This window comes from Tyto alba, unplaced genomic scaffold, assembly GCF_018691265.1.
Source record: "Tyto alba isolate M040663 unplaced genomic scaffold, T.alba_DEE_v4.0 Super-Scaffold_46, whole genome shotgun sequence".
In the NCBI taxonomy this organism is placed as follows: Eukaryota; Metazoa; Chordata; class Aves; order Strigiformes; family Tytonidae; genus Tyto; species Tyto alba.
Genome location: NW_024881322.1, coordinates 9,685,007 through 9,698,732, shown reverse-complemented (window position 1 = coordinate 9,698,732; position 13,726 = coordinate 9,685,007). Strand labels below are relative to the sequence as shown.

Genomic DNA, 13,726 nt, shown 5'->3' with positions numbered 1-13,726 from the left:
TCACCTTTAATGCAGAGCTACAAGGAGACAAATATTACAAATGGCCAAGCCATACTGTATCCTTTCACTGCTGCTCACAGTTGTGCCCTTGGATTAAGTTCTTGTTTGCACACAAAACTATCAGATTTGAAGGCAAATTTGGAAGTGCCCTCCAGTCTTAAAACAATAATAATTTATATATATGTATATGTATATACAGATACACACAAGGCCACGTATATATATATGTAAGAGAGAGAGAACCATCTGAAAGATAATTAAGCCAGACCCATTTTCACCCTGGTAACTAATGCAGACCTACTGTAAGTAGGTCAAATGTGTTGTTACATGCTTTAAACTGGCATCTGCTGTGCATTAGGCTGCTCAGAGCTTGGCTGCAGGATTTCTTTCCAACCCCCTTTTCTCGCCTCTTTCCCCCTGCATCTCCCTCCATCCTCTTACAGTCAAAACCCATAGCAGAAACCCATAGGCTTATACTCAAGTATAGCTCCTATTCACCTAAATGATAATATTCTGGGAATGAGGACTTAGTGATGACGGCAAGATTTAGTTCTTCGCTGGGTCCTCAGTTACCTCTGACCATCCTGGAGAAAGAATTACCCACCTGCTTGCTGCTTATAGCAGTGAGAGTTTAAGGAAACCCCACAATTGCTTGGAAAGAAAATTAAGATAATAAATTACACAGATTAAACCAGCCTGTAAATCCTCTCATTTTATGTTTTGACCTTCTTTTGGTTATTACCTTTTTCATCAGCAGTTTTTCAGTATGAGCACATTGGATTTATGCATTTGTCTTTGCAAGTGTACCCCAGACTAGGAGAAGCTGAAAATTTACTCCATGTTTTCGTCCTTCTGAGGTGGTTCGATTTCTCAATGCCATTTTTCTCACCTTTCATGATTTTTGACGCATTCAGAAATCACAGTGAAAATTAACAAGGCACTGTGTTTCGAATGTACAACGTGGCTTGCATCTGCATAGAGGCTTTTGCAGAGGCAGTTGCTTAAAAAAAGCGTTAGGGACTAATACCAGCAAAAGCAAAGCAGAGAAGGGTAAAGGTTGCATCTATTTGAGTGGGAAGGTTATGGCAGACCATGTGTTTTTCTTCCTGGTCCTGCCTTCCTCAGGGGCTTTTCGGACACTGTCACTTCAGTGCTGTCCCCGAAATTTGCAGTGAGGACCTGACAGAGGTTTTTATGGGGTCGGATGCTTGCACTTCATCCTGCTGAAGAGTGCAAGGCAGTTTCGAGTGAATTTGATGGTATCCCCCTGCCATATACGCTGGGGACATCATGCTGTCAGCTCTGCCTGTGCCCAAGGAAGGGCACCCACCTTTAGACAGGACAGATGCTGCAGCAAACAACTCCCTGCACCTGCAGTACATGCTCCATGTCAGGAGGGGTTTGGGGCTCTTCCAGAATTAAAGGGTACCAGGAGATGTGGTTCAGATATCTCTACTCTTCTTTCCTCCATCTCTTGATATGCCCGTTTTACAAGAGTAAACCTTTTAAGCATACGAGTAAATAATTACGGTGAGAGCTATAGGTACAATTGCTGCTGTCTGGCTACAGCTCCAGCCAAGAAATGCTTGAGTCTGCTAAAAGGATTTTTTTGTCTGTGAGGGCGAAACCATGTTGATTTTAAAATTTCTCTTTCAGAAATCATTTGCTAATCTCCCAATGGCTTTCACCGACGAGCTTGACTGGCCTCAGTTCTCAGAGATCACTGGATTTCTGAACTCCACCATCGGGTAAGCCAACAGGCAGGGTGGCCAAGTCATAGCGAGTCTCAAAGTCCCTCAAAGCAAAGCAAAAAAAAAGCAAAAAGCAAAACCTGTGCTTGAAAGGAGAAATAAAAATGCTAGTCAGCTGTGCTTCAGCTCTTTCTAAAACCAAGATAGACATCAGATCTAGGGATTTTTAAAAATCTTTAAAATACATAGACAATTCACAATACTCTAGCTCAGTCTTCCTGAAATTCAGGGTAGGTTTTTTAACTGGTCAAATTATAATTTAGGAGAGAAAAAAAAAAAAAAAAAAAAAAAAAAAAAAGAAAAGAAATAAAACCCAAGCTTACTTTTTTTAAAATTCTGGAGCAGGGAGAAGGGGAGCATTGATGAAACTAACAAAAAAACGGCATTTTCCTTTTCATATATTTTTTTTTCTTTCCCTCTTCCTTCTGTTTCCTTTCCTAAAACAGTGGAATAAATGGTAACCCTAGGATTATTTCATGGTGTTCCATTATTTAGGGCAATCTTTCTTGTCCTTTTTTTTTTTTTACATTTAGAGGGAAGTAGCAAAAGAAGAATTTGGAAGTGCCTGTGACCTAATTTGCTGTGTTACATTGGCTCATGTGGATGGGAAGAATGCAGGGATAGATGGAAAAAAACAAGTCTCTGACAGAAGGGCGGGAAAATAAAGTCCAAACACAAAGAAAATATCTTAAAATGCCTACAGTTTTAATGTGGAGTTAAAAAAAAATAATAATAATTTTGTTAATCAACTTTCTGGCCAGCATTAAGAGGCCCTTGACTCCTGACAGAACTGAAGGAGACAGTCATCAACAGTGCCTGGTCTGGCCTGAGTTTCAGATAATTTTTATTTTTTATGCCTAAGATAGGTCATGAATATAGTGAAATGCCAAACCAAGCATGAGTCAAGCCTAAAGAGGCTCTCTACCAACAGAATTAAAAAGTTGGCAGAATATATTCTTTTCCAGGAAAAATATCTGTTGCAGCATACACTTGTATTTTTTGCTTCCTTTTTTTCTCCCCTTCCAAAAAAAAGGCTTCCAGCCTTAGCTACATTCACACAGTGTATGCTTTAAGGTGGTATATTACCCAACAAGCCAAAAGAGAAGACATATGCAGCCTCCTCTTTCAGAGTCAGCAGCAAAACCAGCCTTTGAAAATCTACTACAATGTCCAGGTACTCATAACACACTATTTAACTGGCCTCCAAAGAATCTGAAGTTCACAAGTGATCAGAGCTTAGTATTGACCCTGAAGTTGTCAATGGTAGGCCTTGGTTCAGTGTTCAGTTTGTAATCTCTTTCATGTATGGAAGAAAAAAACCAAAGGACTGTCTGGGACTTCAAGACATTTTTAAGAGTAGTTCAAAATCCCACACCACAACGACTCAGTGTGGTGCAGACTGGTTGGGAATCTGCAGTGGGACACTCCCATTTACTCTGGGCCTGCAGAAATAGAGATGCAAACTGTTGCGGTCCATGCCCATCTTTCCCACCCTGTGATGGGTGAACATGGACACTGCTTTTTAAGTAATATCCTCTAACTGGGAAGGTCTGTTTGCTTCTCATCTGCTCACCTGCTGTGCTGAAAACCAAAGAGCTCGGGTGTTTCTCATGTAGTCCATTGCATGGTGATTGGTTGATGTTACCATGCATTTCTATGTAGGTAGTCACTTTTTATTGTTGGTTTCAAAACTTATCATTGTCTTCTGTTTCTCTTCATTCATCCAAGTTTGCAGTTCTTAAGCCATGGTATTTAAGTTATCTGATTCTTTTGGTGTGTAAGTTCAAACACAAAATCAACAATCCCAGTAGAGATGACCATGTACTCACGGCTGGGAATGTGATCTTCTCATCAGCTTTCCTTTGCGCTGTTACCCTTTTCATTTCCATTTTCATTTTTCTCAACAGTGCAAAGTAAAGGAGAGAACTAATCACAGTCAAGCATAACCTGTTTTCAGATCAATCCATTTAAGATTTATGGCATTGGAAAATTAGTGTCCTGACAATATTTCTTCTATGTACTGTTTCATAACAACCAATTGAAAAGTTAGTTAGTGAGCAATCATCAGGATTGTTTTGATAAATGATGTGCAACAAAAATGTTTTTAAACACCTTATCTGAAAGAACAAGGTAAAAACATCCTTGATGGAACAATTTCAAAGAAACTCTCCATCAGTTTATAGTTTCCGAGAGGATATCTAGGCTTCCATTTTAGGCCACTCTGCTCAAGATGAAAAAGTTTTATGACCACAAAAAAAAGAGAGATGATTAAATATAATTATATACATAACTGGGGCACAGAGATTTTCAGAGACGAGAACATACTGCATTTTTAATATCAGCTGTGTTTTCATCAGTATCATATGAGTTTAGCAGCTTTCATTTTCTCAATTTATTTCAGAGGGTGGACAGACTCTCTGTATCTACGTTTACGCAGAAGAAATCGCTGTAATCACAGAGACTTACAGAACATTTCCCAGAATGGTATGTTGAGTTTTTTCACATTTCTTTGGTTTTGTTTTTTTTTTTTCACTTTACTAGTCTGATACTTGATGCTGAATTAATGAACATCTTTCAGAAACAAAGAGAAAGCCCTTCCTAAGTGCACGTGTTTCTTATGGAAAAATAGAGAATAGCAATTATTTAACTCAGCATCTTTTCTTCTGGCTTTGAGTAAGGATCACTTCTATCCACTCATTGACTAAGAATTTCTACTGGGCTAAAACACAGTGTACCCGACTGTAACTCCATGGGGGGAGGGAGGCGGTGGTTGGCAGTGGCCAAAAGGGGTGTTTAAAGGGATGTCACTAGTAGTGATGGAGCTAAAAGATGTGCCACCCATGTCCTTCAGAGGCTGTGGCATGGTCCCTGCTTGCTCGCACCCCCCTGCTCTGCCCTCCCACGGGGGATGCTGAGAGGGCCTTACGCTGCACCCCACAGTAGCACAGGGGACTCGCAGAGCTGACACACCAGCAGGCAGAGTGGGCACAAACCAGCTATCAGTCCCATAACAAGGGTGTCCATAACGTCCTGTCACGTCCTTTGGGGCTGGAGACCAGGAAGCAGAAGTCCTCTTGCAAAAGTGGGGATGTCAGTGGTGCAGGCATCCTAATGTGCTCTTAGATTTTAGAGGAGTAATCAAGGACAGACAGGTAAACCAAAGTTAGGACAAAACTTGACACTGTTAAGTTTTAATTAATTCATTTTGTGAGGCTGGATTAAAATCTTTCTTTGAGTTAACATCTTGTGTTGCCAAGGGTATATGCAGCAGACCTAATCTGCCTAGAACTAAGGAAACTGTCTTGCACGGTACTTCACAAGAAATGTTTGTGTAAAATGAAGAAGAGGAAGATTAATGCAAGAAATTAGGTGTGTAGAGAACCAGCTAAGCAGGGAGGAGCAGTGGGTTTGGGAGAGGAGCCGTATTCCTCATGCATCTCTCCTGAGGCTTACACTGCTTAACATTTGGTGTAGTAACCTTAGAACAAAGACCAAGGTGCATGCCTGACGGTATCCATGATGCAAAACTTCAAAGTATTAACCATCCTGAAGTGGACCATATACTTACACAGGAATAATTTAGATGAATTTGGGAACAGCAGTGACAGCAATTGCAGCAAATACTATTGTACAAGACACGCATGTCAGAGCTAATGACAAGACTCTTTTCTGTAAACTAGTGGCTCATCGGCCAGAGGTGGTGGAGGGTGCACTGGGGTGCAAAGGGGAATATCAGGGAACAGCTGGGAGTGCAGGATAGAACTGGAAAGAGACTAAGGACAGTGCAAAATGCATCTCACACAACATTTCCTCTAGAGACAGGGATAAGGTCCTTCCTCACATAAGCCATTGATAAGACCTCAGAATTTGGTCCCCTTTGTCAGCCAGGGAGGACTGACTTTGGTGGGAAGAGGTACAAAGAAGGGCTTTGGGGAAGATTAGGGTAAATAAGACTTCTGAAGTGATGTTTAGACACCTTGACAACTGAGTGAAGCAAAAATTAAAAGGGATTATGGTTTTGAATCCTTCTGAGACATAAACACCAGAGTAGGAAGAATGGCTTAAACTGAAAGATAGTTCTGGTACAAGAACATTTTTTTTTCATTAATCCTGCCTCTGTTTGGAGGGGATATGTAAAAAAAGGTTACTGTCAAGGACTGAAAACCTCAAATAGCCCTCAAAAAGGAGTGGGGACCAAAAAGAAACCTTGAGTTGTTTCAAGATAACGTTTGATTAAATTTGTCAAAGAGGTTGTGTGAAGGGATGATAGCAATCTCCCTTAATTAAGGTTTATGATGTTAGCTTTTGTGTGTTGGATTAGGTGATGTCGCCAACAGCAGGTTTAAAAGATACTTGATTATTCTATGATTATCACACTGTGTTTCTATTGTATTTAATTAATTTTCATGCTTCAGAAAACTGGCTGCAGAGGCTTGGGGAAATTTATTCTCCTTGGGTAGATAATTTGGCTTCATGGGATGCTCTTCCTGTCCAACAGATGAGTCATGTCAGCTGCAAGTGAGGAGCACTGCTGCCTCTAGTGCTACTTAAAAACTTGTTAAATGCTTGGCTTTCCTGCAAGATTTAGGATCAGAAAGGGTCTGCCCCAGCCCCCCACCTCCAATGCTAGTGGAGGTCATACCAGGCAGAAGAGGTTGCACAGACAGCGTGATGCAAGGATCGATTCTAGGATCCGGTGGGCGTTTTCATCTAAAAAAATTGCCTTCTGGTGCCAGAATTAATGTCACTGGCAATGCCTCTCACATACCCTCCTCCTTCCTGTGGCACACGTGGTGCTCCTGAGGCTTCAGGTCTTCTGCACAAGTGTTTTACAATGCGTTTGATGTCATGGGTTGGGTACTTCTGACTTTCTCATCTGTAAGTCACAGGGCACTAGAGTTGGTGGCTCCCATTATTGCAGTCCCCCAGGTGTGTTTTCTGGTGAGAGAAACAAAAAAAGGCCAAACTAGATGGTCAAGGGATGACTAGGTGTCAGTGGTTCTTCTCATTTATATCCAGTTCCTCTCAGTACCTGATACCCTATTACATTTTTCTGTGGTTTTTATGTTAATGGAGGTTATACTTTCTGCTTTTCCTTTTTCCCAATTCCCTCACAGTCTTTAAAAAAACCCCAAAGCCTCTCACTGTGTGCACTGTTCCTTTTTCTCTCCACTTCATGTATCTCCTTTACACTTACACTACAGACACCTGCAGGATATAAAAGGAGGCGAGCTTGTGTCAGGGCAAAAGGCTCTGAAGAAAATTGCGAAGGGAATTTAAAAAAGGGAGAAATTACAAGTGATAGAAAAATCCCGGGATATCTTCCCTTGGTTTCTTCTCTTAATCATCGCACTGACACCACATTGTAAAAGTTCACTTTTTTTGCCTCATTTGGCGTAATAGTTTCCCTAAATGTGAGGTTTTAAATGGATGCTCTCAGTGTCATTAAAGCAAAAAGCTGGCCACCAACCTGGCCTAGCCCCACCTGGGACAACTTAACCTTCCTCTGAAAATGATGCTTCACAGCCCCACAAGCACTGTGTCAGAGCTCAGCACAAGGGCCTCTCCCCCATCGCCCTCCTTGGGACAGGCATCTTCTCCCTGGAGGAAGCCTTCCCCAACCTCGATGGCAGTGGGATTTCTGCCTCTCCTTTCTTAAAAACACCTATTTTTCCCCTGGAGATGGTAGACCCTTTGCTCCTCTGCAGCTGGCTGTGGGGTAGGGTGCTCAGCCAGGGCCAGACAGGGTGCCCCTCAGCTCTCTGTGTATGTTACCCATGGCCCATAAATATACTGACATCAGAATTGCTGATGTTCACTTTGAGTGACCAGCTGTGCTCACCAGGCACCCCCCAAGACACTCGGTATATGAAATATAGGTTAATAATTTGTAACAAACCTGTTCTATGCCACCGTTACTGCTTTCAGCTTGTGGTTGGACAACAAGCAGCTCACAGTTCTAATCAATGTTTTCCAGTGAAGTGGCTTGCGGAACAGTTTCCTACAGATAATTTTTACCGATTCATTGTCTTCAATATGGTTTTGGTGTCTTGCCTTCCAGCAGCTTCACACAGGTTTGCAGGCCATGTACAATTTCTGGTTTTTGACTGGGTGAGTGGGATCCTCTGATGTGAAGGCTGGGAATGAATGCTCAGGTGTGAAGTTAGAAAGATCTAAATGTTCTCGAGCACATGTTGAAGATCCCTTGTTTTGATAGAAGCATCCTGGTAGTAAATTCAGTTGCCAAAATATTCCAAAAAAATCATTAGATAAACACAGGGAAAGCTAATACTTTCAGAATTTCTAAATAATTATGGAACAATCTGGAGAATGTCATCTATGTTTTGCATGGGATACTTGGATAATGTATGCTATTTCAAAACATGGGTATTGTATATTCCTTTGCCATCTGTAGTCTGATCTGTCTCTTTGAGATTCTTGCCTTTGACCAGAAAGATTAGGCCTTATTAATACATGCTGTGGCTCACTAAGCCATCAAGCACAGGATATCTCACACTGGCTTCAAGACCAGTTTAGAAATAACAATTTTTATTTTTTTTCTTCATCTGTCTTGGGAATTCTAGTCCAGCTGGAGCTCATTTGGGAAAAACCAGAGACTTTTTTCTTTGCACTGTTACATTACCAATTGCTTTTACAGCATAAGTGAGCAAAAGTTTAGAAGTCAATAAGCCATTCTTGTCCATGTAGCACTTTTGGTGCTATCTGGACCCAGGATCTTTCAGTGCATGTTAGTGCTGCTCCTTGTTAGCCACACAGGGTCTAAAAGCAAGAAAATCAAGAAGTGCAGCTCAAGTATACCAAGGTTTCTGTTTGGAAAGCAACGGAGAGAGGGGCAGGAGAGATCTAGGAACAGCTGCCAGGACATTCAACAGTGTAAGGGTAACTGTTCTGCCTCATTTCTTTTCCTCTATTCAATGTTTTCATCAGAGATTTCATCCTGTATCACAAAACTTCCTTGAAGAAGTTTACCCATGAAAACAGTTTTCTAAAAAACTCCTTCATTTTCTTGATGTTTTTACTCAATTTGTACTGTGCTAATGCTTTCCATGGAGCTGCTTATAACTACCTACACTCGTGGAGTTAATACAGCTTCTTCAAGAACAGCTTCTTACCTTTTTGTAAATACATTTTTAATTTCTAGAGAACCCAGTAGTTTATTTGAGCTGGAACTACAGATCCAGTCTGGGGACACAGGCAGCAGAATGACTTAACAGAGGGGTGTTGAACTCTAGCTGAAAGAAGGGCTTTTAATCAGAAAAAAAATATCAACTAGTGGTAGTTATGTTCCAAGCTATATTTTATAAGGATTTTTGGGGGCTCTTATTCTGCTGAAAAGAGCTTCTCAATAGAAGGGTTGGATTATGAATGGACCAGCAACCCTCGTGAGAGAAGCAGCAGAGATACATTCATTTTTTAGCTTGGAAGAACTGGATTATTTAAAACATAAAGGATTCCTTGATAAATGCTGTTGGCATCACTGTGAGTGATAATAACAAAGGCACTATTAAAATGCAAGTGTATTATTGCTACCTTAGGGGTTTATCTCTTAGATCTTTCCCCTATACCAGTCCAGCAGGGATTTAATGATGTTCTGTCCACAAGTTTCCCCCCAAGAGCTGCAGGAAGGACAGGATTTGCTCCTCAAAGCAAGCTTCAGAGGCACAGTGCAGAAAAGAGAACAGAGAGATCAGGGAAGAGCTGAGCAAAGAACAGAGGGAGTGTAACACAAGAGGAGAAAGAGCGAGAAAAGAGGAGAGAGTGAAAATCCTGCAAAATAAAAGCAAGTACAACCTGTAGGGCCTGATTCTCTGAAGCTTATGTTTCTGTATGTTGCTGTGAGGTGATCTTCTTGTAATCACAGTCCCTCTTGAACAAAGCACAAAGCCTTTTTTGGCTTTCACTTGCACTGCAGGTGATGGAGTTTTATCTGTGCGTTGTGGATGGTTGGGATGTATATGCACAGCCTTTAGAGACATGTCAGTAAGTTTTATGCATAAAAGCTTTCTTAATTGAGAATGCTTTTCTCATTCAAGACATAAATGAAAGATTATAGAAGTTCACAGATGCTTAGGTGTAGCTAGCTCTTTTCCTGGAGGAGGAATGATTTGCATCCAACCATTTGGGTGAATTGCCATTGAAATGCAGAGCTTCTTGGGAGGGGTGCAGCTGGCCTAATACTATTTTTCATAAGTCTGCCACTCGTGGGGAGAGCAATGCAGACACCCAAACGTTGCTGTCGGGTGCTATTTAAGATGCTTTACAGTATCTTTCCCACCTCCAGCTGCCTCTCCAGAAGTGCACAATCTCTTAGGCATCCTGTGTTGTATCTGCCAGCCCTGCTGCAGGTGTCTTGGATACTCTGGGATGTCAAAAATGGCACTTGGTGCCTATGTTTAGGACCTGAATCAGTCCCAATGTGGTATAGCTGTGAGACGCTTACTCTCTCAGAAGAGTGAGAACAGTTCCCTTTGCAATTTATAGGGAAAGTTAAAAGTAGATCAACTGTTGACAAGTCAGGTTGGCTGGTTTACAAGAGAATACTATGTTCAACAGATGGGAAGAAGCTGCCAGATCTGGATTAAAAGCCAGATCCAAACAACCCAGCTCTTAAAAGTATTTGATTTTCTACAGTCTGAAGTGTGGGACTCAGGTAAGAGGCAGCAGGTGCCTGGATATAGCTTTACTTCCTGATGTCGGCACCCAGAGAAGGTTAAAGAGAAGACTGCTTGCTCTATTTTTACTTTTAATGCTTCTACATTCTTGGAAATACACAATGAAGTTGGGTTTTGCACTTCATTTTGTTTGTCACTGTAACAATGTTGTACTATTTCTCTTATTCCCACTATGTGTGATCAGGTGGTTCTTCAGGAAACCTCCTCTATTTAATAAAAAGGTGAGTGTTTAATGGAATTCAAATACTGACAGGGGGTACAGAAGCCTTGCTGGAGAAACATACTTCTTCAAAAGAAACAGACAAAGCACTGTAAGGAATGTATTACCCACGAGGGTCCTAAAAAGCACAGCTTCCCTTGGTCACTGTGCTCTGAAGTGCTGGCTGTTTCTTCTCTGGTATAAACATTCATCAGTAGAAGAAAAACTGGTTTAAAGTGTGGATGTCACCATCTCCGGGGCCTTTTTCTTGGCCCAGCTAAGCCAACAGGGCATTCCCAGGGATTTCAGGGAAGAGACTAAGCCTTTCGCTAAATCTGTGCTTTGTGCCCCACCTAACTGCATTACTCCAAATTTGCAGCAATGTAGACAGACATTGGTGGGTCCACTGTCTTATCTCCATATGGATATGATTGAGAAGCTACTGGATAGCAAGAAGCAGAAATTCTCCTTTTCAGATGAATTTGCATGGGCTGTGGCGCCATTGGGTTTGAATTAGTTTGCTTGATGCTGATATAGTTCACATCCTAGGGGGTTTATTGTTCTCTCCTCTGGAAAAAGTAGTAAGCATCCTTGCACCCTAGCACTGAAATTCAAACCACAATCTGATTTGATCTTCACCCTAATCCTACACATAAATTTAGTTGTCAGCCAAAAGTCTTCCTCTCCCATCTCTGATTAAAAACTTCCCAACCTGATTTATGTCTTTGCCCTGAAATGAAACTGCTTGATTTGGCTTCTGAGTAATAAAAGAAGATAGAAAACCAGGAGGAAAAATGTAGAAAAGGCAAGTCCACGAGGGGCAAAACGGAGAAGTGAAAAAACCCTATATTTAAGAAACTGCTAAAATTTAGAACTATAGTGAAAAAAAACCAAAACCAAAAACAAAAACAAACCACAATCCAGAACAATCAAAAAACCCTCTCCCAAATGTAGAAACATAGTCATCTGAGCATTGGCCAAATCTAAACAGGCAGCTTCCAAACCTGAATACAAGCATGGTGTGTGATTCAGACAGTGAGAACATATTTGCCACTAATATACCTGCGTACTTATCTTTTAGCTTGGCCAGAAACCAGCTGTTGGACAATCCAGCCATAGTTATCTACGCTACAATTGGGAATGATGTCTGCAATGGGTAAGGTGTAAACCAAATTAACATTTATATTACCACAAATGTGACTTCTTTGGAGTACTGCTGGCTGCTTGGACATTTACGTCTCGTTGCTTTGTGCTTCCCCACGATGACATTTTTCTTTGCTATTGCTCTGTGCTTCATTCTTATTTTTCTGCTGAAAATACTGGTTGTTGCCTTACCTGTATTTGTCATAGCCACCTACCAGTCCTCATTCAGAGCTTGTCTTTCTTTCTTTTACAAGCTAGTGATAAAGTGATCAATGGCATGTCTGAAGTAGAGTGTTTCTAACTTAGCAGATGAAATGAAGTATAACAACAACAGGAGGGTTAAAAAAAAAAAGGGTTTAAAAGCATGTATATCTGTCTTACCCAGTGTGTCACCTCCTGTCGGGAGGGAGAGCGTGACTGGTTTACCTTTTCTGAAGAATGACAATGTGGTCTCCTGTCGAGGTCTATTTTCACCCTGCCTCTGCTGCACGCTGCCTGCAGTCTCTGCTGTGTTCCCCTGACGAGGTCTTTTGTCTTTCTGGCTTTACTCACGTCATAAGCTCAGCAGGAGAATGAACCGAAGCTTTCAAAACTAATAGTTCTGGCATTATCCATTACCAACGCTCGCAGGGATGCCAAAAGGTCACTAGTTGGATGCTTCCCTTCCTCCCCATAGTGGGAAGGCAGAAAACACCTTGCAACCAGGCACATCCATACTGCAGTTCTGTTTTTGCAGGTGGTCCAAATGCTGTTGCTAGTGTGACGTTATTTTCACCATGATGTATCTTCAGGTTTTCTTTTAAGCGGAAAAAATCAATCTGACTTATGTGGAGGCTCTCAAAACACTCAATTTTAATACATGATGCATGCTCAGCTAAGTCCCATTCCAAAGCTTTTGAGAAGTCTCACCTGCAGGTTTTATAATGAAGTTGGAGCTTTTATGCAGGCTGTCAGACTTCGATGTTAAAATATCCTGGTTTTGGTATCTTAAAACTTTGCTTAACAGCAAGTGCTTGGGTTTAAACTTTGCACATGGGGTGTTGTGCTCCAGACAGGGATGGCCAAAGGCTGTGCAGGGCTTTCCCTGCCACCACAGCACCTGGAAGCCCTCAGCCGGGACAGAAGTGGGACCCCAAGGGCCACCTTTTAGGTCCTTCCCTGGCACCACCGCCTCCATGGCCACATGCTGGCAGCAGGCAGAAAAAACCTCCCATGAAATAACCTCCCATGAAGCCCTCACCCTTGGCATCTCCCTCTGGTGCTCGTGCTCTCTCTGCACCCCTGACCAGAACTGCCAAATCTGCCCTCAGCACCACACTCCCGTTATGGGAAGGGCGCCCAAGTCCTCAAAAGTGACACCACCACCCTTCGACTGAGTGGGAAAAGCAGTCACAGACCTCCTGCTACTTGCTGGCAAGACTGTCCTGGGCACCTGTTTATTAAGAGGCTTATGGAGGTATCATTACAACCACCCCCAGGATGATGACCCCCACCCACCCACCTCAATAGCACCTTCCCTGAAGTCCGTGGCTCCTGCCAAAGAGACTTTCGAGATGTCTTCTCCCAAGCTTGGCCCGCTCTGCTGTGTATATATTTCAATTCTGCTGTTTCACTGGCTTTGCTAAAAGTACTTTTTTTCTTTGTTTTATTCCTCATTCTGCAGGTTATTCCTCTCACTTTCCCTGTCTCTAACACTACTTTCTATTCTTGCCTGAAGTAAAATGAAATTTTCCACAAATTTAAACAGTTTTGGCCTTGCCTCACCCATCTGTATGTTCCAAAACAGTATTTATTACTTGAAACTCTGCCCTTTTTATCCCTGCATTCATTACCTGCCAGAGACACTTTTGTCCGCTCAAATTCTCTCTGCTGTCTGTTTTCTTCCAAAACATTTGCAGCATCAAAAGAGGCTATCAGGCTGTAGTGATCCCTGTGACTCC

General features: G+C 41.9%; 1 protein-coding gene across 1 annotated transcript in view; it reads left to right on the top strand.

The window, feature by feature from the left end:
* The window catches only part of AOAH (acyloxyacyl hydrolase), an 81,551-nt gene that overhangs the window by 47,687 nt on the left and 20,138 nt on the right, over nt 1-13,726 (top strand). Inside the window, 4 exon segments of the mRNA XM_032988845.2 lie at nt 1,657-1,748; nt 4,153-4,235; nt 10,629-10,665; nt 11,725-11,799. Coding sequence (XP_032844736.2) covers nt 1,657-1,748; nt 4,153-4,235; nt 10,629-10,665; nt 11,725-11,799 — 287 coding nt within the window.